Source organism: Hordeum vulgare, chromosome 1H, assembly GCF_904849725.1.
Source record: "Hordeum vulgare subsp. vulgare chromosome 1H, MorexV3_pseudomolecules_assembly, whole genome shotgun sequence".
Taxonomy (NCBI): Eukaryota; Viridiplantae; Streptophyta; class Magnoliopsida; order Poales; family Poaceae; genus Hordeum; species Hordeum vulgare.
This window is the reverse complement of record NC_058518.1, coordinates 284,604,006-284,629,304: the sequence shown is the minus strand read 5'-3', so window position 1 is coordinate 284,629,304 and position 25,299 is coordinate 284,604,006. Positions and strand designations below refer to the sequence as shown.

The 25,299-nt window shown below is 43.3% G+C and overlaps 1 protein-coding gene across 1 annotated transcript; it reads right to left on the bottom strand.

Annotated features, from left to right (window-relative positions):
* Positions 1–13,334: 13,334 nt before the first annotated feature.
* On the bottom strand, positions 13,335–21,993 carry LOC123431302 (homeobox-leucine zipper protein HOX9). The gene is made up of 19 exons (XM_045115127.1): positions 21,663–21,993; positions 20,863–21,186; positions 20,465–20,624; positions 20,283–20,365; positions 20,101–20,191; positions 19,910–20,005; positions 19,000–19,113; positions 18,809–18,892; positions 18,558–18,713; positions 18,395–18,469; positions 17,467–17,573; positions 17,199–17,379; positions 16,682–16,870; positions 15,777–15,851; positions 15,467–15,601; positions 14,835–15,154; positions 14,539–14,644; positions 14,220–14,369; positions 13,335–13,848 (listed from the first exon to the last, which is right to left on the bottom strand). The coding sequence occupies exons 2-19, from the start codon at positions 21,114–21,116 to the stop codon at positions 13,702–13,704; spliced, it is 2,523 nt and encodes an 840-aa protein (XP_044971062.1). The 5' UTR covers positions 21,117–21,186; positions 21,663–21,993; the 3' UTR covers positions 13,335–13,701.
* Positions 21,994–25,299: the final 3,306 nt, after the last annotated feature.

Sequence of the window (25,299 nt, the reverse complement as noted above, 5' to 3'; positions counted from 1 at the left end):
GTCGAACCCAACGAGGATCAGAAGGCTCTCATAAACGGATTTCAGCAAGGTAATAACTGCAAGCACTGAAAGTAGCGGTAACAAGTGATTGTGTAGCGAGGTGAAACGTAGCAAGCAAAAAGTAACAAGTAACAAGTAGTAGCAACGGTGCAGCAAGTGGCCCAATCCCTTTTGTAGCAAGGGACAAGCCTGAACAGAGTCTTATAGGAGGAAAAACGCTCCCGAGGACACACGGGAATTTCTGTCATGCTAGTTTCATCATGTTCATATGATTCGCGTTCGTTACTTTGATAGTTTGATATGTGGGTGGACTGGCGCTTGGGTACTGCCCTTACTTGGACAAGCATCCCACTTATGATTAACCTCTCTCGCAAGCATCTGCAACTACAAAAGAAGAATTAAGACAAAGTCTAACCATAGCATTAAACTAGTGGATCCAAATCAGCCCCTCACGAAGCAACGCATAGACTGGGGTTTAAGCTTCTGTCACTCCAGCAACCCATCATCTACTTACTACTTCCCAATTCCTTCCCCTAGGCCCAAATATGGTGAAGTTTTATGTAGTCGACGTTCACATAACACCACTAGAGGAAAAGACAACACACAGCATATCAAAATACCGAACGAATATCAAATTCACATGACTATTATTAACATGACTTATCCCATGTCCTCGGGAACAAAAGTAACTACTCACAAAACATAATCATAATCATGATCAGAGGTGTAATGAATAGCATCAAGGATCTGAACATAAACTCTTCCACCAAGTAATCCAACTAACATCAACTACAAAGAGTAATCAACACTACTAGCAACCTTACAAGTACCAATCAGAGTCGTGAGACGGAGATTGATTACAAGAGATGAACTAGGGATTGGAGAGGAGATGGTGCTGATGAAGATGTTGATGAAGATGCCTCCCTCCGACAGAGGAGTGTTGGTGATGACAATGGCGACGATTTCCCCCTCCGGGAGGGATGTTTCCTCGGCGGGATCGTCCTGACGGAGCTCTAGATTGGATCTGCTCAAGTTCTGCCTCGTGGCGGCAACGAAACCACGAAAAAGCTCCCTTCTGATTATTTTTTCTGGACCAAGATGCTTCATATAGCAAAAGAGGGGCGCTAGTGGGCCGTCAGGGATCCCACAAGCCCCCACTCCGCCACCAGGGGGTGGTGGTGGTGTTAGGGCTTGTGGCGCCCTGGCAGCCCCCCTCGAGTAGTTCTTTCGCCCAGTATTTTTTATGTAATCCCAAAAAATCCACGTAACTTTTCAAGGCATTTGGAGATGTGCACAATAGTGGACTAGGATTTGCTCCTTTTCCAGTCCAGAATTCCAGCTGCCTGAATTCTCCCTCTTCAAATAAACCTTTCAAAATAAGAGAGAAAATGCATAAATATGGTACCACAAGTAATATAACAGCCCAAAAAGCAATAAATATCGACATGAAAGCATGATGCAAAATGGACGTATCAACTCCCCCAATCTTAGACCTCGCTTGTCCTCAAACGAAAACCAAGTTCCATAAACATGTCCACATGTTGAGGGACGAAGGTGTCGATAAAACATAATACGCACATGAGGGCATCATGACCACACATAGGACAGCAATACAGCATAAAGATTCTGATGGGAAAGTAGCAATTCCTTCACAAAGCAAAGCATGAAGCAAAAACCTTACCGAGAAGTAACCAACAATAAACCATAGTCATTGAAGCAATTCAATTTATCACAACATCAGAAAGAGTCAAATAAGAGCTTGTAAGGCAAACCCACATACTCAATCATCTCTTTTTTTTTCCACAATTGTTACAACTCACGTGGTACTCATGGTGTCAAAGTTTTAGCTAGACACAGAGGAAGATAGGGGCTTATAGTTTTGCCTCCCAACCATTTACCTCAAAGGTAAAGTCAACAACAATAAAGCTTAAGTACTCAACTCCAAGTTGATATATGAATATAGATCTTTCCCAAGCATGTGACGGTAGCCAAGACAAAGGCAAAAATAGGGAATTGGTGATGATCACCATGACTCTTACAAGGGCAAAAAGTAAAGGTACAAGATGGGTCCTTCGCAGAGGGAAGCAGAGGTTGTCATGCGCTTTTGAGGTTTGAATGCGTGTCCTCTTAGTGTGGAGGAACGTCACTTTATATTGCCTCCTGTGATAAAGAACTTTATTATGCAGTCTGTCGCTTTTATGTCTTCCTCATCACAGGTTCGTACAAAGTTTATTTTCCACACCCTAATAGATCATACATATTAGAGAGAAATTTTTATTGCTTGCACCGATGACAACTTACTTGAAGGATCTTATTCAATCCATAGGTAGGTATGGTGGACTCTCATGGCAAAACTGGTTCGACGTTTATGGATGCACAAGTAGTATCTCTACTTGGTGCGGGAGTTTTGGCTAATATGAGGTGGAAGCAATCGTCACATGCTAAGGGATCTCTAATCATATAACATTGTTTGGAACCAAGCAAACACAATTCATTATGTTGTCTTCATTGTCCAACATCTACTCCTAGGCATGTAATAGTTTGGTGAGTGCTCACAATTGTAAAAGGTGTCTAAGATGATATATTTATATGTGAACCTCTCTTTCCTTATTACTTCCTATTAATTGCAACAATGACTGAGGTCAGTGTTGATTTATTCTCAACAAGTTTCAATCATCATACGTGTCATACGTGAAGTTATCACTTTCCATAAGATCATCTCATGATCTTTCATGATATCGTTCTTTTCATACTTTTGATCATGGCACAAAGCAAAGCCCTTCACTAAGACACTCTTTATTATATAGCTCATAAGCTCGAATACATCGGGGGAGAGACAAAAGCAAAAGACTCAAACTAAAAACTAAAGACTTATTCCTCTAAGAGAAGAAATAAAAACTGAAAAGGAAAGAACTAAAACAAAGGTAAAAGCAAAAGATATAAAGGTGATACGATACCAGGGCAACTCCCCCAAGCTCGGCAGAAGCCAAGGGGATTGCCCATACCAATGCTTAGTTGTCTTCCTTCGGTGGTGATGGTGGTGGTGTTGTTGAAGCAGTCTTGAGCTTGTCTAATTTCCACTTGAGCAAAAAGTTTTGCTCCCTTAGATCGTCATTTTCCTCCTCAAGTTTCAACACTCTATGGCAAAGCTACTACTTACTCTCCTGCAAGAAACGAGAGGGTAAAAATATGGTCTTAGGCTTCTTCCTGGAGTTGAGGAGGCTTGACTTCTTGAACTCCACATGGGTGTTTGCAGGTTGAGGTAGAGGAGCCTCCTCTTCATCGGAACTCGTTTGTTCCTTCCCCTTGGGCTCATAGTCTTCTTCCTCATCAGTGGTCTAGCCATATGGTTCCAAGTCCCCATTAATCCTAGAGTTAGCACGATCATCGGCCACATAGATTTCTTCTTCCGAATCTTGAGAAGACATCTTGACCTAAATATGCGGCACACAACAAGCTCGAAATGAAAATAGAGGAAAACTGCGTGATACGGAGATCAAAACCTTCGAGCGACTATATATTGATTTTTTTCTGGGCCAGAAGGAGTCCTTCGCAAGAAAACGGAGTCCGGGAGGCACACGAGGTGCCCACAAGCTTGCCCTCCGCCACCAGGGGGTAGGGGGCGGTGGCAGGGCTTGTGGCCGCCTCGTTCGCTCTCTGGACTGCTTTTTATTTTTCTAATTTTCCAAAAATTCCAAAACGGAAGAAATTTCCTATTGGAAAAGCATCGGAGTCCAATTTCTTACCGAAACAGATACATCTTTATTTTCAAGGTCTGAAACAGGCTGATAAACATCCCTTATGTACTCCTCTGGAGTTATGACATTGATGATATTGGTCTCAACATTTATGGGAGTACCAGAGATGTAATGCTTGATTCTTTGCCCATTTACCACTCTAGGAAAATTTCCTTCCGTGTTATTGATTTTGATGGCACCAGAACGATATACTTCCTCGATAACATAGGGACCTTCCCATTTAGAGAGAAGCTTGCCTGCAAAGAATCTCAAACGAGAATTGTATAGCAAGACATAATCACCTACATTGAACTCTCGTTTCTGTATTCGTTTGTTGTGCCATCTCTTAACCTTTTCCTTGAACAACTTGGCATTCTCGTATGTCTGGGTTCTCCATTCATCTAACGAGCTGATATCAAACAACCGCTTCTCACCGGCAAGTTTGAAATCAAAGTTGAGCTCTTTGATTGCCCAATAAGCTTTGTGTTCCAGCTCAAGAGGTAAATGACAGGCCTTACCGTAAACCATTTTATACGGTGACATGCCCATGGGATTCTTATAAGCAGTCCTATAAGCCCATAGTGCATCGTCAAGTTTGCTAGACCAGTTCTTTCGAGATCTATTGACGGTCTTTTGTAAGATCAACTTGATCTCCCTATTACTCAACTCCACTTGACCACTAGACTGAGGATGATAAGGAGATGCAACTCTATGGTTGACATCATACTTAGCTAGCATCTTGCGGAAAACACCATGAATGAAGTGTGAACCGCCATCAGTCATCAAGTATCTAGGGACTCCAAATCTTGGGAATATGACTTCTTTAAGCATCTTAATAGAGCTGTGGTGATCAGCATTTTTAGTGGGGATAGCTTCTACCCACTTAGTAATGTAATCCACAACAACTAAGATGTGAGTGTACCCATTGGAACTCGGGAAGGGTCCCATATAATCAAAGCCCCAGACACCAAATGGTTCAATGACAAGTGAATAGTTCATAGGCATTTCCTGACGCTTACTGATGTTCCCTATTCTTTGGCATTCTTCACAAGACAATACAAACTTACGGGCATCCTTGAAGAGAGTGGGCTAATAGAAACCTGATTGCAATACCTTATAGGCAGTTCTATCTCCAGCATGGTGTCCTCCGTAGGTTTCGGAATGACACTTCTGCAAGATCTGTCCCTGTTCATGTTCAGGCACACAACGTCTAATAACACCATCTACTCCTTCCTTATAAAGGTGAGGATCATCCCAAAAGTAATGTCTCAAATCAAAGAAGAATTTCTTCTTTTGCTGATAGGTGAAACTAGGTGGTATGTATTTGGCTACGATATAGTTTGCATAATCTACATACCACGGCGCACTATGTGAAGTGCGGATGACATTTAATTGCTCATCAGGAAAGCTATCATCAATAAGTAGTGGGTCATCAAGGATAATCTCTAGCCTAGACAAGTTATCTGCTACAGGGTTATCAGCACCCTTTCGGTCAATGATGTGCAAATCAAATTCCTGTAGGAGGAGAACCCATCTGATCAGCCTAGGCTTAGCATCCTTCTTCTTCATAAGGTACTTAATAGCAGCATGATTAGAGTGAATAGTGACTTTGGAGTCAACTATATAAGATCTGAACTTTTCACATGCAAACACGACTGCTAAAAATTCCTTCTCCGTAGTGGCATAGTTTCTTTGGGCACTGTCTAGAGTTTTACTAGCGTAGTGAATGACATTCAACTTCTTGTCAACTCTTTTTCCTAGAACAGCACCAATAGCATAATCACTAGCGTCGCACATGATTTCAAAGGGCAAGTTCCAGTCAGGTGGTTGAACAATAGGTGCAGTTATCAAAGCCTTCTTAAGTATTTCGAAGGCTTCCTCACAATCCTCATCAAAAACAAAAGGAACATCCTTCTGCAAGAGGTTGGTAAGAGGCCTAGAAATCTTAGAGAAGTCTTTAATGAACCTTCTATAGAAACCAGCATGACCTAGGAAACTTCGAATACCTCTGATATCTGTGGGGCGAGGCATTTTCTCAATTGCATCAACCTTAGCCTTATCAACTTCAATGCCTCTTTCAGAGATTTTGTATCCTAAGACGATACCTTCATTAACCATAAAGTGGCACTTCTCCCAATTCAAGACGAGGTTGGTTTCTTCGCATCTCTGTAAGACTCGATCAAGGTTGCTGAGGCAATCATCAAAGGAAGACCCATAAACGGAGAATTCGTCCATGAAAACCTCGACGATCTTTTCACAAAAGTCAGAGAATATAGCCATCATACATCTTTGGAAGGTGGCAGGTGCATTGCATAAGGCAAAAGGCATACGTCTATAGGAAAAGGTACCAAAAGGGCAGGTAAAAGTGGTTTTCTCTTGATCAGATTGTGCAACATGTATTTGCGAGAAACCTGAATAACCGTCTAGAAAGCAGAAGTGTGTGTGCTTTGATAGCCTTTCTAGCATTTGGTCGATAAACGGCAAAGGATAATGATCTTTCCTGGTTGCCTTGTTCAGTTTCCGGAAGTCTATCACCATCCTATAGCCGGTAATAATCCTTTGTGGGATTAGTTCATCCTTATCATTAGGAACGACGGTGATACCTCCCTTCTTAGGTACGCAATGTACTGGACTTACCCAATCACTATGAGCCACAGGATAAATGATTCCTGCTTCCAGAAGCTATAATATTTCTTTTCTAACGACCTGTTTCATCTTAGGATTTAATCTCCTTTGATGATCAACAACTGGTTTAAAGTCAGGATCAGTTTTAATCTTGTGCTGACATAGAGTAGGACTAATACCCTTAAGATCATCAAGAGTATATCCAATAGCAGCGCGGTGCTTCCTCAGAGTCCTTAGTAGCTTCTTCTCTTCGTGCTCTGAGAGGAGAGCACTAATAATGACAGGATATATCTCCTTCTCATCAAGATAGGCATACTTAAGAGTATCAGGCAACTGTTTAAGCTTGAACACAGGATCACCCTTTGGTGGGGAAGGATCCCCAAGCAGTTCAACAGGAAGATTATTCTTGAGAATAGGATATTGTTCTAAGACAATTTTATCTATCTCATCTCTCTCCTCCATATGCATATCATTTTCATTCTCAAGAAGATATTGCTCTAAAGGATCCGTAGGAGGTACGGCAATAGAGGCAAGAGCAATAATTTCATCTCTACCAGACGACTCTCTTTCATGGGGTTGTCTTCCAAACTTGGAGAAGTTAAACTCATGAGACACGCCCTCGAAACTTACTGTGACAGTCTGCTTAATGCAATCAATGTGAGCATTGACAGTGTTGAGAAAGGGTCTACCGAATATGATGGGACAAAAGCTATCTTGTGCAGTATCAAGGACGAGAAAATCAGTAGGGTACTTCGTCTTACCACACAGGACTTCTACATCTCTCACAATTCCCACAGGGCAGATAGTGTCTCTATTAGCTAGCGTAATAGTGACATCAATGGGTTCTAACTCAGCAGGTGCAATCTCATCTTTGATTTCATCATATAGAGAACGGGGTATTGCACTAACACTAGCTCCCATATCACATAAACCATGGTAACAGTGATCTCCTATCTTAACAGAAACAACGGGCAGGCCAACTACAGGTCCGTGTTTGTCTTTCGCGTGAGGTTTAGCAATTCTAGCGGAGTCCTCACAGAATTTGATAACATGCCCATCTATGTCTTCGGCTAAGAGATCTTTGATAATAGCAACACTAGGTTCAACTCTAATCTCTTCAGGGGGTGCAAGTGGTCTAATGTAACCCCTACGTATCACAGTTGGAGCTTTAGAATAATCCTTTATCCTAGCAGGGTATGGTGGTTTCTCAATGTAAGCACAAGGAACAACAGGATCACTAAAAGCAATGACTTTCTCCTCAACTAGATTGGTTTTGGCTATGTTGCTTTCTACAGGAGGATGATATTTAAACCACTTCTCTTTGGGAAGATCAACATGAGCAGCAAAAGATTCACATAGAGAAGCTACTATCTCAGAGTCAAGTCCATACTTAGCGCTAAAATCTCTAGAAGTCTTTGTCTCAACAAAAGATTAAACGCAATCAAACTGGAAATTCATACCTGACTCCTTACCTTCCTCCAGCTCCCAATCTTCAGAGTTGCGTTTGATTCTCTCCAATAAATTCCACTTGTGATCAATATCCTTCTTCATAAAAGAACCGGTACAAGAAGTGTCAAGCATGGTACGATCTTCATGAGAAAGCCGAGCATAGAAGTTTTGAGTGATGATTTCTCTCGAGAGCTCATGATTGGGGCATGAATATAGCATTGATTTATGCCTCCCCCAAGCTTGAGCTATGCTTTCCCTGTCACGAGGCCAAAAGTTATAAATAAAGTTCCGATCACGATGTACTAAATGCATAGGATAGAACTTCTGATGAAATTCCAATTTCAGCCGATTGTAGCCCCATGATCCAGTATCATCACATAGCCTATACCATGTCAACACCTTATCCTTCAAAGATAAAGGAAATACTTTCTTCTTTACCTCATCCTCGGGCAAACCTGCAAGCTTAAATAAACCACAAACTTCATCTACATAGATCAGATGCAAGTCTGGATGTGAAGATCCATCTCGTGTGAAAGGATTAGCCAGCAGTTTCTCAAGCATACCCGAAGGAATTTCATAAAAGATATTTTCAGTAGGTACCTCAGGTTGAGGAACAACTCCTCGTGCTTCCGTTCGTGGTGAAGATACCCCGAACAAACTCCTCAAAGGAACAGTTTCCATAGTGACAAGTGACAATAAATTTCAGCACAGTATATAAATGTTTCCTTACCAATTTCCACTTACCAAAGGCGCTTCACTCCCCGGCAACGGCGCCAGAAAAGAGTCTTGATGACCCACAAGTATAGGGAATCAATCGTAGTCCTTTCGATAAGTAAGAGTGTCGAACCCAACGAGGAGCAGAAGGCTCTGATAAACGGATTTCAGCAAGGTAATAACTGCAAGCACTGAAAGTAGCGGTAACAAGTGATTGTGTAGCGAGGTGAAACGTAGCAAGCAAAAAGTAACAAGTAACAAGTAGTAGCAACGGTGCAGCAAGTGGCCCAATCCCTTTTGTAGCAAGGGACAAGCCTGAACATAGTCTTATAGGAGGAAAAACGCTCCCGTGGACACACGGGGATTTCTGTCATGCTAGTTTCATCATGTTCATATGATTCGCGTTCGTTACTTTGATAGTTTGATATGTGGGTGGACCGGTGCTTGGGTACTGCCCTTACTTGGACAAGCATCCCACTTATGATTAACCTTTCTCGCAAGCATCCGCAACTACATAAGAAGAATTAAGACAAAGTCTAACCATAGCATTAAACTAGTGGATCCAAATCAGCCCCTCACGAAGCAACGCATAGACTGGGGTTTAAGCTTCTGTGACTCCAGCAACCCATCATCTACTTACTACTTCCCAATGCCTTCCTCTAGGCCCAAATATGGTGAAGTGTTATGTAGTCGACGTTCACATAACACCACTAGAGGAAAAGATAACATACAACATATCAAAATACCGAACGAATATCAAATTCACATGACTATTATTAACATGACTTATCCCATGTCCTCAGGAACAAAAGTAACTACTCACAAAACATAATCATAATCATGATCAGAGGTGTAATGAATAGCATCAAGGATCTGAACATAAACTCTTCCACCAAGTAATCCAACTAGCATTAACTACAAAGAGTAATCAACACTACTAGCAACCTTACAAGTGTCAATCGGAGTCGTGAGACGGAGATTGATTACAAGAGATGAACTAGGGATTAGAGAGGAGATGGTGCTGATGAAGATGTTTATGAAAATGACTCCCCTCCGACGAGAGGAGTGTTGGTGATGACGATGGCGACGATTTCCCCCTCCGGGAGGGAAGTTTCCCCGGTAGGATCGTCCTGCTGGAGCTCTAGATTGGATCTGCTAAAGTTCCGCCTCGTGGTGGCGGCGAAACCACGAAAAGGCTCCCTTCTGATTTTTTCTAGACCAAGATGCTTCATATAGCAAAAGAGGGGGGCTAGTGGCCCGTCAGGGAGCCCACAAGCCCCCACTCCGCCACCAGGGGGTGGTGGCGGTGTCAGGGCTTGTGGCGCCCTGGCAGCCCCCCCCCCCCGGTAGTTCTTTCGCCCAGTATTTTTTATATAATCCCAAAAAAATCCACGTAACTTTTCAGGGCATTTGGAGATGTGGAGAATAGTGGACTTGGATTTGCTCCTTTTCTAGTCCAGAATTCCAGCTGCCTGAATTCTCCCTCTTCAAATAAACCTTGCAAAATAAGAGAGATCGCTAAGCGGAAGCGTTGCTAGAACGCGGTTGATGGAGTCGTACTCGCAACGATTCCGATCTAGTGCCGAACAACGGCACCTCCACGTTCAACACACGTGCAGCCCGGAGACGTCTCCCGCACCTTGATCCAGCAAGGAGGAGGGAGAGGTTGGGGAAGAAGTCCAGCAACACGACGGCGTGGTGTCGGTGGAGAGACGAGGTCTCCCGACAGGGCTTCGCCAAGCACTGGCCGAGAGGAGGAGGAAGAAGAGCAGGGCTGCGCCGAGGGAGAGGGCAAAGTGTGTTCTCCAAAGGCCAAAACCCCTTTATATTTATAGGAGGAGGGGGAGGGGGTGCGCCACCCCTAGGGTTCCACCCCTAGGGGGTGCGGCAGCCACCAGATGGGAGGGGGGCGGCGGCCAGGGCAGGGAAAGAGGGGGGCGCGCCCTAGGTGGGCCTTGGGCCTCATCTGCGCCTAGGGTTTCCCCCTCCCCCCCTTCTCTGGTGCGCATGGACTGGGTGGGGGCGCACCAGCCCACCTAAGGACTGGTACCCTTCCCCCACTTAGCCCATCTAGCCTCCCGGGGTCGTTGCCCCCTTTCGGTGGTCCCCGGGGGCCACCTCCGGTGGTCCCGGTGGTCCCGGTACATTACCGGTGACGCCCGAAACACTTCCGGTATCCGAAACCATCCGTCCTATATATCAATCTTTACCTCCGAACCATTCCGGAGCTCCTCGTGACGTCCGGGATCTCATCCGGGACTCTGAACAACTTTCGGTAACCTCGTATAACAATTCCCTATAACCCTAGCGTCATCGAACCTTAAGTGTGTAGACCCTACGGGTTCGGGAGACAGGCAGACATGACCGAGACACCTCTCTGGCCAATAACCATCAGCGGGGTCTGGATACCCATGGTGGCTCCCACTTGCTCCACGATGATCTCATCGGATGAACCACGATGTCAAGGATTCAATCAATCCCGTATACGATTCCCTTTGTCTGTCGGTATAGAACTTGCCCGAGATTCGATCGTCGGTATATCTATACCTTGTTCAATCTCGTTACCGGTAAGTCTCTTTACTCGTTCCGTAGCACGTCATCGTGTGACTAACTCCTTAGTCACATTGAGTTCATGATGATGTTCTACCGAGTGGGCCCAGAGATACCTCTCCGTCACACGGAGTGACAAATCCCGATCTCGATTCGTACCAACCCAACAGACACTTTCGGAGGTACCCGTAGTGCACCTTTATAGTCACCCAGTTACGTTGTGACGTTTGATACACCCAAAGCACTCCTAAGGTATCCGGGAGTTGCACAATCTCACGGTCGAAGGAAAAGATACTTGACAATAGAAAAGCATTAGCATACGAACAATACGATCTAGTGCTAGGCTTAGGATTAGGTCTTGTCCATCACATCATTCTCCCAATGATGTGATCCCGTTATCAATGACATCTAATGCCCATGATCAGGAAACCATGATCATCTATTGACTAACGAGCTAGCCAACTAGAGGCTTGCTAGGGACACATTGTGATCTATTCATTCACACATGTATTACTGTTTCCTGTTAATACAATTATAGCATGAATGATAGACGATTATCATGAACAAGGAAATATGATAATAACCATTTTATTATTGCCTCTAGGGCATATTTCCAATAGTAAATCCAAAGGACACACAATTTTCTTCGCCTCCTCGAAACTGATCGGGCACTTGTTCCCCTTGGAAAGACGTTCGTGCCAGAATGACATGTTCTCGTCGAAGCATGTGTCGGTCATTTTATGTTTTACCTTCATCTCCAGAGCCATGAGCGTTACTTTCAGGCGAGTATCCTCGGGCATGCATCCTTCATACAATGGAGTAACCGCGTCTATCTTCGGTTGATCCAACTTGGCTTTCTCTCGGGCAACGGCTCTTGCGTTACCCGTGTGCTTGAGAAGCAGCTCTTGAATATGAGAGTCCTGCACCCAGCCCATCGATGGTCCATCGTCGTCTGCTCCGACATCTTCATCTTCATGATCATGCCCTTCGTCTTGATCTTCCTCATCATCATGTCCGGCATCTTCTACATGATGACTGTGTCCTGCATCTACTTCGTGATCATGTCCTGGAGATTCTTCGTCTTCTCGCCCGCCCTTGCCGCTATTGTCTTGCTGCCCTTCCTTATTTCTTGCACGTTCCCCATGGACGACTTCATAATCATCTTCATCACCTTGACATCGATAGCCATCCATGAAACCACGCACGAGCAGGTGGTCCCGCATCTGTCTGGAATCCGGGTCCATAAGGCTCTTCAGCTTGCATCTTCGACACGGACATCTTATCTCCGTCTCGTTCTTTTGAAGCATCTCGGCCTTCGCGGAGATCAAAAACCTATTCACGATGCCTTCGGTCATCGTGCGGACCATGGTCGCCTGCGGGGTAGAGCAAAATGATATTTTAGAAAAAAAAAATTGGCATGACTTTGCCTAAAAATACGACAAAAAAAATGCATAGTGTCAAATTCTTGCCGAAACAGAAATGAATCAACATTCTGACAAAATATTGACAACTATCGCATTCAAATACCGATACCTACAAACAACATATGCAACACCACAAACATAAATACATATAGGCCATACAAATGTGTATGTTGAAGGGAGAAAAGGGTAGATCTAGAACATAAAGAAAGCTTTCCCCTTACTTACATATCAAAAAAAGGAAATTTAATCACTTAATTTGAGTGAATCTATGGTGCAAATGAGGTGAGGAGGAGGAGGCAACCGAGACCAAGGTTGGTAGAGGTGGAAAGAATGAAGTAGGGAAAGTGAATGTGGTAGGTGGCTATCAAAAATATCTAGCTGCTCTCAGGTTACCAATGGGGCACCTCCTAAAAATGCGTCATTCGTAACCAGGGTTACTAATGGCGCACCAGGTGTAAGGTGCGTATTACTATTTAAAAAAAATGTTAATAGTGACGCACGGTTCCCTTGATGCGTCACTGTTAAGTCTAGGAAGGGTGTAGGGCCAGGAAAAAACTAGTAATGACGCACCATACACCCGGTGCACCATTAGTAATATGGTCATTAATGATGCACCTATATCTAATGCGTCAATGCTATATAGCAGTAGCGCACCACATACATGATGCGTCATTAATGTCCATATTAACTATAGCCGTTTTTCTAGTGGCACAACAATTCAGAGTCACGGTAGGCTTTGATGCTGACCTTCACTTTCTTTCGCCAAAATGCCAAATCTCAAATGCCACACCAAAATGCCAAATCTCAGATGCAGGCAGTTGGCAAATGATTCATGTCGACCAAACGATCTGAAAGACCAAATACGAATCGACCAGAGCGAAAACTCCACACACAAACACTGATTATACATCAGCCGTGTCCCAGTTTCGCTACTACTCCGTACTAGCATTCTGGATTCAAGAAAGGCTATAGCACCTCAATCCAGACAGACATCAGCCAGTTTCTTGCCTGGGTAAATTAGTGGAAATGTGAGCAGATTTACACAAGGCAGAATTCTTCCGGATGCTGGCTCTTCAAATCTACAAACAAACTAGTTAAAGATAGCATGAAACTACTTTCCAGCGGCAGCGGTTCTCTCCTACAGAGAGAGAGAGCAAAAATGGAGCTGCGTGCGACGGGCACGGATTGCCTTGGGAGGATGATCACACGAAAGACCAGTTGACGAAGCAGAAGGCAAGGCAGTGCACATTGTTGTCCTCACCGACTACTTTCCATGCTATAGCATTCTCGAAGGAGACATGGCGGCCCATCCCAGACAAGCACACACCACCTGGCAGGTAAACAAAGCCCTGAACAGATAGATGGAGCGATTATTAGATGCACCGTCTTCTAATCCGTTTCCAAAATGCACAAGAGCAAAGAAGAGAATATAGACAAAATGTATTTTGAGGGACTTGGTTGGAAGGTAAATTTTGACCGGTTCATGGAGGCTGACTATTAGAGTCAGATGATATGGTGCCTTTCTACTTCCTTGAATTTTTAAATATCGCAAGGTTCAAATGTATTGATCCAACTGACTTGTGTTCGCAATTGAGACTTGAGAGTAAACAATTTAACTGCTTGAAAGAAGCAGTTGAATGTATCGGTCGAACTGGCTTGTGTTAGCAGTTGAGACTTGAGAGTAAAAAATTTAACTGCTTGAAAGAAGCGGGTTGAATACCTGCTCCATCAACTTTGGGATCTCAGAGTATAGTGCCTTTCTACCAGCTTCATCAAATATCTTGTCCAACGAGAGGTCTTGAAGGGCAACGAAAGATGTTTCCAACATGTTAATCCCCATCTCGTTTGCAAACGTAAATACAGGCTTTTCCTGAAAGAATGTTAGCATGCAGGTAGGTATATCAGACAAGAAAGCTCACATTTCTGTCTTGCCATATTTACATATTTTCAACAGAGATCCAGGAAGACATAACAGACAAGCAACAGTTATAACGAATTTGTTTATTTTGTGTCTAGTGCTTTTTCATTTTAAAAGATACCTTGAAAGAACAGCACAAAATAGCATCTTCATGATCCCAGAGCATTCTCAATAAAGATTCCCCAGCTTCATCTGCCTGTCTAAATAACTCGACCCCCAGATGGAACCTGTAAATATGGTTGTTTTGCATCAGCTTCCATAGAAGTTAATCTTTAGTACACATTTAATTTTGGCCATCTACTGTTATGTTACTTTTACTCCTTGCCATTGCAAGAATAGGCATAGACCAGAGCAATGAAGATCACTACTGGCATCAATCGTCCATAAGATCAGAATAGAAGAGATGGGTGTACTTACCGGTAGCTTTGGCATATCCAGCGAGCAAGTGTTGCAGCTTCAGGGAAGCCAGAAATTATCTTCTGTTCAGCATTCAAACCAGATCGAGAGGGAGAGATAGCCATCGACACTCTCTGAACGGCAGAGACAATGCTGCGGACATACTGCCGGGCCATGGTTGCAACACTATCTTGGAGATGCATCTCGTAAGGGAATTGAAAGGCAATTGTCAGCACTGATCGTAGATTACAATCGTCCGCATTGCCTGAGGCTTGCAGTGTAGTTGAACCAGCTTCAAGGCTAGAGGCCAAATCTAGTGTTCTACCGGTGGGTGCACCATCCTATGAAAGATACTGATGGTTAAAATCTAAGTAACTGAAAATCGATCTACATATAACAAAGTAAAAAAACAGAAGATTGGGCCAAACAAGTGCTATCCTACTGGAATTGAACCGCTTCGAGCCATAAAATTTTCAGAAATATTTTGATGGCATAGAAGTATGTTACAGTGCATTTCTGAACAGAATGGAAGCATTGTGTAGGACAGAAATGTAAAAATGCAGTTGCCAGGAGAAGTGAATTATTGATCACTAAAGTAAAGTAGTATCCTGAATTTCACTACAACGATATGTTAGAGAAACAGAACACTCAACTGTTTTCATGTCCAGTGGTATAACACGGAAGCCTGAAGATATTAATGGAGCATCATCAGGGAAAAGCTCATCAATTGGGGCAAAGACAAGTTGGAAGCAGGACCCCATTGATTTCTCGTCTATTCCAGTGCAAAACTGAAAGATCAATAAAATTTAGAGATCTATTTAGTATCTCTTGTCAGTATATTTCACAGTACTAACATCAAAGTAGAAATCCAACTAACAAGTAATGTGCAAAGTGAAATCTAACTGGTTGATTGATCAGATAATACAGCACTAGAGACTAAATCAATGAACTGTCGGTCATTACCTGAAGCAGGTGGATATCTCTTGATAAAAGACCCTCATCGAGCGCTTGCCCTTCAAGACGAACAACTTCTAGAATCTGCATATTGAATTATTCATCACGGTTTCATGTTATTACGCTCATCAAGAAAAATAGTATGCAATTTATGAACATGTCTTGTATATGTACATATTGTTTATTATCCTCTCCAAATGATATAGACTTGCTATAAGGCTCACTTGCCAATGACCTATTGCTATTCTACCAATCTGCCACACTATTATACAAGGAAAGTTGCATGAAGCACCGAAAAATGCCAACAGAGCTCGAGCTAGAGGGAACTTGTTTTCAAAATTCAAATTTTCACAGCCCGAAAATTTCCGAAATTTTTAGTGAACACACATACATGTGTATACTGGGTATGAGCTAAATCACATGTGGCATAGAGAAAAAGACAAACATGTATTTCCAAAATGGGCCCTTTATTTTTGTTGTTGGGACGGAATTTTGTTTTTTTACAGCCTATAGATCACGATATTGTAAATCGAAATTTCACACGTTCAAGCAGAACACATAAGTTTCCATGAAAAAAAAACGTGTTTTTGTTAAAATTTTGAATATGCTTATTTATTTTTATTTTTAAATACCAAGCTCCCTGGAGCTCGGGCACCAAAAGTCTGCACTCCACGAAGCACGTGCAATGAAGGGAATACTAGTTACGAAGGTTACATGAGACAGAAATGGGAAATTTACAAGAATGAAGAACGTGGAAATACAACCAAGGACAATCCATCACAATCACCTACATGGATAGATCAATAACGCATATAGCAATGAGCGGCAGGAATTTGAAATGTCTCGGAGAGATACTAACTCATGTCACATCTAGCAAATCATACGGCTGTGCATGCAAAGATTTGTGGATATACCTCCTCATTCTCCACCGTGTGAGCAAGTGGCATGATGATCTGGCTCCCAGAAAATCTCATAGGGCGCAACCCAGGAAGTGAGCATGAACTTGATTTCAGCGCTGAAGCCGAATATGCATCAAAGTTATAATCAGCCCATTCAGACCGATGTTCCCTTAGAAATCGAACCAGTACTGCTGGTGGAACACTCTAGTAAACCAAAAGAAGACAGAGTCAGAACTTGAAAAATAACAGACAAGAATTCAGAGAAAGATCCAAGTTGGTGTTCAATTCTCCGGTGCCTGCAATGTTCACCATGTGAAACAAAACAAAGCCTACATCTATGGTATACCACTACCAGACAATAGCACAAACGGTACAATAAGCTAGTATCAGGCTACCATCCAAATGCATGCCGTCAGATTTTTGACAAGATGCAAGAATACCAAGTATCGAACAAGAGATATCTTCATAAACATAACAAAGTGTTTATCAATGGGAATGCAAATTAACTTATATGTAATAATCGCATCATCACCTGCAGTAACATTGATGCTTTAGCACATATAACACCTCCAGGAGCTATAAAAGCATTGGGAGCAGTGTTATTGCTCCTAATCTTCTTTGAGTTGCAAGCGATAATCACATCTTCAATGCCATCTCCGGCCATTACAGACCAACCATCATCATTGAAGCCACTTATAGCATCATTAAATCCTCTGAAAGGGCATAAAAATGGTGTCAAAATAATCATCAGCCCAAGACATGCACAGGCAAAAATGGCAGTATCGTTAGCAAGGACCAACCTACTCAGCCTCTGACTAAATGTCCGCAGAACAGCAGGCTGCCTCCCCAGCGCATATACAACCTCCCCACTAGTTTCTTGAGCAATCTGTCTGATGTGTCGTAATGCCTTGACAAAAAGAAATGGTCAGTACAGAACTAGGATTTACTAAAAGATCCAGCAGTCAAAAGATGCAAAGAGCAGTTAGCTACTTTCAATGTATGCCAAAGTGCCATAACAAACTTAAAGCTCTCAATTATGAGTATCATCTTGAAGTATCTCGCTTTAGTATCGTATATTTGAGCTCAGTCACCAACCAGCGAATGGCTCTAAACTAAAGTAGTTAAATTATTTTGGACAACACAAGCATTTCTAATCAAAAATCTATTCTCTAAAAAAATCTAAGCATGTATCTAGGCATTGCAATGCCAAAAACAGGAACTCAATCATGGCCACTCCTCCCCATAAATAACAGATATTATAACAAAAGGTTGTGCCAGTCTGGACCCGAGCACAAATGCTCCTGCCATGAACAGTAAAATCCAACAATTATCAAGCATTGTCCAGTGGTCTACCTACATGCAAATTTCCGAAACAGAAGATTTTTTGTGCTGTCCTGGACAAAAAAAAAATCGGTGCTCCAAGATGGTTTCAAAAAAAGCTAATTGGACCATCAATTTTTATTTTATTGTTGCCCAGAACATTACGAAAAAAATTCTCCATGAAACTTCCCATGCCAAAAAATTTAGATTGTTCTACTATTTTTACCATTTTACTGTTCATCCCGAAATAATCACACTAGGCTGAGGCGCTGAGCTACAAAGAAAGAGCCACAAGGAACTGATCATCTGAAGTAAAAGGTGGGCATTGTACACATACTAAAGCAGATAGCATGCAAATGCAAATTCAAGGTAAAAGCGGATCAAGAAATGTAGTAACTAAGAACGCACCGCAGTGGTCATTTTCTGAGCAACTACCCTAGAAGACTCATAGAGCGGGCGAAGCACTTCTGGTACACTCCAAGCCTGTAAAGATATAATTGAATTAAATTAGTAAGAAATATGGGAGCGAACATTGATGCACAAAATTTAACATCTGTGTTTGAAATCAGACCTCAAGGTCCAGATGATCCACTATATGCACGATTGAACCCCCACCGTCGCATGGCCGAACTAAATAGCCACTAGGAAGCATCTCAGCCCTTACAAATTGCTGTGCTGAGGCGGTACTTGGACCACCTCCTGAACCACTCAAAGATCTCTCACAAACCTACGATATACAGGGATGTAAACAAAAGATTTCATTGGCGCTAATTTACACTCCAGTTAGACTAACAAAAATATAACATTCACGTTCATACACACCACGAGACTTCCATCTTCCATTGTCGTTGTGTATCTCAGCGTCCAAAAATCACGTGCAGGAACTAAAGTGGTAGGAGCATACATCTGAATGCACAATCCAAGAGTAAGAAATAGCATAGGCAATACAAGTTACCAAACCAAAGTACACCATATTATGGTGCAAAAGAAGTGATCAATGACATAATGCTCACCTGCATGTAAACAAGTTCAATAGTCCCGCCGTTTCCAGCTGGAAGCATTGTAAAAACTTCAAGACTCCGACAATCACGGAACCAAGATGGGCGGTCTTTTAAGATCTCCACAATCTAAAATGCACACTGATATTAGAAACTCCGAGGAATATTTTCTTAATAGAACAGCGTGCCTCAATTTTATAGATAACTTTGGAGTGCAAGAAAGAAATGATAGGATTTCTGCTTCAGGTGGCGAGGTGAGAAGAATCTTCAGATAATCTTTGAAAACTAGATGATGCCCCGCGCGTTGCTGCGGGAACATTGCTAAAAAATGGATAAATAGTTGTTATAAAAAAACTAAAACTAATGGAAAGCGAATGTAAGCTTAAAAATAATAAAATATAAAGCGTATAAAAAGAGAGTGAAAATTATAGTTAAAATGTAATTTCTAACAAAATATGGAGGATGAACTCTGATGCAAAAAACTACTTATGACTAATATGCATGAATTGATGATGTGGCACTATTGCATGCCTAGAGTAATGCAAAAGATGTTATTTATGTCTTGCATGCATACTTGCTTATGTGTCATGGTTGCATGGCTAGAAAAATTAGGTAGTGGGTTGTAGCGAATAGAGGATGCAGAATATAAGTTCTTTAATTAAGTGTTAAAAAATTTATGACTCAGTTTTCCAAGAAAACTTTATTACATCTTTAAGAGAAATGGAGCGAAGTATGCACAGCTAGCTGGCAGGAGTTTTTTTTTTCTGAGGTCGCTCTTCATTTTTAGAAATAACACCATATATCAGACAAATAAAATATGGTTAACTGCAGATGCCGACATTTCTGCATGATTCTCTTGGAAACAAACAACGGGAGTTCTTGAACTAACATGAAGTTCCAAACGAAGCTTGAGGTGTACAGTTACCTTTGTTGGTTCTAGATTCACCAGACCACAGGCACGGGCAGCGACACCTCGGCAACCATGTGAAATGGCAACAATACCAAACGAATCCGGACCAGGCTATTCACAGGAAGGAGAAACAAATGAGCACGCATAGACCCACTTAGCGTTGGTATTAGTACTGGAACAAAGAACCTCCAGAATTGGCAACTGACCTTCATCCCAGGCATCGGGACCCAATCAACAGCAGTTCCTGTAGCCTTTGAGAGGAACTCTGTCAACGTCTCTTCCGCAATTGCAAGTAGTCTAGAGAAAATGGAGGGAAGATATGTAACAAGTTCTTACATAAAAGGAAATTGGATGATCCCACCAGTTGTCAGTAACAAAAACCACTTACCCAGCTGGGTTACTTGCATCCCTTAGAGGGTTTGGAGGAGTGGTCACATTTGACTCACAACTTGTATCATTGGCCAACGAAGGCTGTAATGCAAACACAAAGGTAGCCACGGTCAGACACTTACGCAAGTCCTACCAAGCAACGTGGTCTGTGTAAAGTAAAACAACAAAGTGGAGACTCACATTCTGCAGCTGCTGCTTCATGTATGCATTCTCATGAACCAACTGGGAAACCTGCTTCTGGAGACGTTCATTCTCTTCCATGAGAAGCTTGTTCATGGCGCTCAGTTTTCTGTTCACGGCCTGAAGCCTGGAAGACTCCTTCCGCTGCTTATCACGGCACCTGCAACCACGGAGAAAAGCTAGTGACAATTATGCTTGAATGCAGAACCTGCCCAGATTGGAAAAAAAATACACATATGCTCCAACACAGAACTAGGAATTCCCACATTTGTTCGTGATCCATCCTTACTCAATTTACCCAGCCACCATTACACTCGCATGCAGCATAATGGCTACTGAGGAAACAAATTCCATCCAATCACAAAAGGCGAAGCGCGTCGGGCTGTCGACATGCTCACCTTCGATTCTGGAACCAGACCTTGATCTGCCTGGGCTCGATGTTGGACAGAATGGGGCACTCGCGGAGCAGCTGCTGCCTGCGCGTGGATGTCGGCTTGGGGCACTCGGCATACACCCGCTCCAGCGCCTCCACCTGCTCCGGCGTGTACCGCACGTACTTGCCCGAGTCCATCCCGCCCTTGTCGTAGCCGCCGCCGCCGCCGTCACTGCCGCTCCCGCTCCCGCAGCGCATCGCCGCCACCGCCGCCGCCATCGTCACCACTTCCTTTGCGTCCTAGTTTCCCTCACTCGCGGCGCGAAGCGATCCTTGAGGGCAGAACAACCTGGGAGGAGATTTTGGAGCGGTTAGAACAAATTTGACATGGGGAAACGCGGGAGGTGATTGACGAGCCATCCGCGTCCCTCCATCCCTCCTGATCCCTCCCTTAAACAACAAAGCGTGGAAAAGCACGCAAAGGAGGCGGCTTTTGGCTCAGTATCTGAAATGGGGAAAAGGGAAAGGAAGCCGCTGCAGAGGACGCAAATGCGGGCGGCGGGGCGATGCCAGAATCGCACGATTTCGTGTGAGAATCAGAAGCGGAAAAATTAGCCGCGCGGAAACATCAGCTTAATCCTCCAGCGACAGGGAGAACAAAATTAAAGGATAATCGCAGGAAAAAATGTTTTCAGGGGCGAAAAAAAAAAGATCCATCAGGAAACGCAAATGGCGACGCGGATAAGCAGCCTGGGGGAGTGCATGCGAGAATCGTCCCCCCGAGCTCCGAAACCAAGGCGTAGAGCGAAATTAGACATCAGTTACCTCCGCACACACACCGGCCGGCCGGCGCGGGGAGGGGCGCCGCCGGTGAGCCGCTCACAGCCTCCCGCGGCCCCGTGGGGCTGCGGCAGGAACCGCGTCCATGGACCGCTTCCTCTTGGACTCCACCTACTCCTCCTCCGCCGCCGCCGCCGCGACAACCAGGGCCGCTAGCTCGCACTCCGGACCCCGGATCCGACCCCTCCTGCCCTCGGTTCGCGTCCGTCCGTCCGACCTGAGGCAATCGAACGAGCGAGCACACCACAGCACGAGCGATGAAGGGAGAGGGGGAGAGAGAGAGAGAGACTGTACAGCGACACGGAGAGGTTGGCAAAAGGTAACAGCTTTAAAGGCCGGCCAGTGAGAGAGAGGGGGGGGGAGGTGGGGGGAGCGGAGCAGGAGCCCGCGGTCGCGAGAGTGGCAGTAGCTCAGCACGTAGTACTACGTCTAGTCGTATTCTACGCTGCGGGCTAGAGGACTGGAGCTACAGCTACGATGATAGGCTAGGCTAGGCTAGGCAGTGAGAGGACGTGAGAGCAAGTACAATAAGGTACAGTCAGCAGGCTGTAAGGATTAAAATACTATATTTTTGCTGAGTTGGATGAGAGAGAAGAAGAGAGAGAAGGGAAGCGGGCTCTTCGTGAAGAGCCAGCTCTAGCACGTGCTCCTAGGTGCTTTGTGAGAATGAAAGGTGGGTCATATATGATAAAAATAGTACTCTTCTATAGCTAACTATTGTACAAGCTGGCTATAAGATGGGCTATAAGACTGCTTATAGCCAGCAGTTGGCTATACTATTAACCATGCTCTGAGGAGACGGAGAAAGCTGTGGAGGAGGACGAAGGGGGTGGGTGAGCTCGGTCCATGGAGGTCGGGAATGGGGCTCGCACACAGTGGTTCGCTGTACCCCGGCCCGCGTCACTGTCGCGCTGAAAGGACACCATTATTTTCCCCGTGACATCTCGCTGACCGCGTCGACTTGGACAGTTTACACCATTATTAATACTAGTACTCTTTTATTATTATCGTGACAAATCTGGCCACGCAAGAAATTCACAAAGTCTATATTCTTTTACATCTTTGTTTTAAATGTCACACTACAACATCTGACATTATATTGTGTGATGTTCGAGAACTGAAGTGACGTTTAAGACAAAGACGTTACACAATGCACCGTTCACCAACAAAAGTATAATGCCCTTGTGTTCGAGATCAGGTGAAAAAAAAATACGGAATTCATTTTAGGAATTTTTTGCATGTTTAGATCAGATTTATGCATTTTAGCCTGTTCCCGCATGAGTAAGGTGGGCTATATCCCGTGGTTTTGGTTCTTTTGCAACTTCAACCCATTTCCATTTTATTTGGATTATGTTTGTTCCTATTGGCCAAAGGACTGTCATCCGGCCCTTCTGTGTTTATACATCTTTCCCTAATACTAAAGGACGAAGTGTTTCTGTCGTCCGTCATCGCGGTGCTTTTACAAATAAGTTCTTGTGCTTTTATGGAAATAAACATGCAGTACAACAATAAGTGAGAAGAAACAATTCAACACGCTTCGTTCGTAGGAGCGGAGGAGGAAGCTGTGCGGGCGGCCTGATCCCCAACATCCATCCCCCGGGTCGCTGTCAAATCCCGGATCGAGCGAGCCCTTGCCGTTTAGAGCCTCGCTTCACCGCACGGCACAAAAAGGGGAGCGCCGGCCGCCCAGCCGCACTACCCTCCTCCCCTCCACAGGTCGCGCAGGTTCATGGCCACCAACGAGCGAGAAGCTGCGGCGGCGGTGGCGGGGCACGTGGTGGACGACTATGACGACGGCGCGTCTGACGGCAAGATGGACGTCGACGTAGCCCGACAGCAAGCTCCAGCACGGCGGCGACTGCGACAACGGCGATGACGACGAGTATGCGCTGGTCGGTAACCTCGTTCCTTTGGTTCATTGGTTGGCTTCGCAGTGGCGGCTTGCGCTGCTTGTTTTCTCCTAATCGCGAATCGCCCACAACACCTGCGGTTCCGCTTCCAGTTATTTCATTGATTGGCTGCTCAGGTTCCTTTCTCTTTATAGTATGATTTTAAGTCGAGCGAGATGATGTTTAGGTTGTTCGAGTTTATGAGTGGCTTGCCTATTCTTGTTAGTGTAGCGGTTGGCCCTTTAGAAGCAAAAAAAATAAACCCACATGCATGGATCGAAGTTCCACTCACGATTAATTAGGTTCATCCTGAAACTCGGTCGCGGATAGAGGTGGTGGGAAAGAGGGGAAGCTGGGAGTCGAAAGAGCGGAGGGGATCAAGCTAGGTTAGGGAATTTAGGAATGGGTGTTGTTGGGCCTTGGCAGGCCGGATGGGCTCTCCACTGTTGCTCTCTCTCTCTCTCTCTCCTTTAATTTCTTTCTCTAAATTTATTTAAATAAATTAGAAAGAAGAAGTAGAAATAGATAAGGATGGAAAAGAAATGGCTAGGATTCATGGAAAATGTTGAAACTTTTAGTGTAAAGCATATGATCTATACTTAGTTCAACAAAAGAAGTTTCAACCGATATGAAAGAGTTGAATTCAAACTCATTTGAATAGAAAGTAGATATTTGTAAGGTCCGGAAAAAAAGTTCAGATATTTGATAGGGCTTGGTAAGGTGACAAAATAATTTATGGGCGAAGTTTGGGGATCAAAATTTAAGTAGAAGTGGCATTCAATTTTTAACTATGTAAGTTTGTTCATGGGTGTTTCCAAACGACTGGAATATTTATCATAGCTTCCAAAAAAATGTGTTTTACGTCCCATGTTATGAATTATTCTTCTAATTACATCTTTCCTTTTATATACATTATTGCGACGTCATTGATTTAATTTATAGAGTTAGAATTGATGGTATTGTTTTTCTTCCGTTGCAACGACACGGGTTCTTTTGCTAGTGGCTAATAATTTGGTCAACCGAAATTTGGTTCGTCCCGACGGCCGGCGTTCAAATGTGCATTTTTTCATGACGTTTTGTATGTCTAAATCTAAACTAAAAAATATTTAAATGATAACATCCACACACGTAACACGTATAACACAAGACAACATGGTTCTATGTTTTTATAATCATTCATCTTGTCACATCAAATATATAATATTAATAAAAAAAATTGATGTTTTAGACTTCAAAATATTTTATCTTTTAAATAAAAAAATTAATTACAAATATGTTTTCATCATTAAACATGTATCGACAAGATCTTCAAAACTAGATTTCGACAATTTTTTAGGCAAAAGTTGTTATAATGTTTACACTGAAGTTGTCATAGTATTTACAATAAAGTTGTCACAACATGTTTTATTTAGTTTTTTTCTAGATTTAAAGTTATCATTGTATTTCAACTACTTTTCATGACATTTTTTATTAATTAACCATGGTAATTTAATAAATAACCACGACAAAATTAATTCATGCATCATGGCAATTTTTAGTAATTCATCATGGCAAATTGAGTTTATAGATCATGGTAATTTTAGTATTTTGACCATGACAATTCTAGTATTTTGAACATGGAAAATATTTTTTATATGAATCATGCCAAATTTAAGTGCATGTACTATGACAAATTTAAATAATTCATCATGGCAATTTTAGTTTATGGTTCATGGCAAATTTAAACCATTAAG

Coding starts and splice junctions, on each gene's coding strand:
- LOC123431302 (XM_045115127.1), bottom strand. CDS start 21,116: ATGGCGGCGGCGGTGGCGGCGATGCGCTGCGGGAGCGGGAGCGGCAGT. Junction 15,852..16,681: donor ACACGGTGGAGAATGAGGAG/GTATATCCACAA, acceptor TTCAATATGCAG/ATTCTAGAAGTTGTTCGTCT. Junction 14,370..14,538: donor TTTTGTGCTGTTCTTTCAAG/GTATCTTTTAAA, acceptor ACATTCTTTCAG/GAAAAGCCTGTATTTACGTT.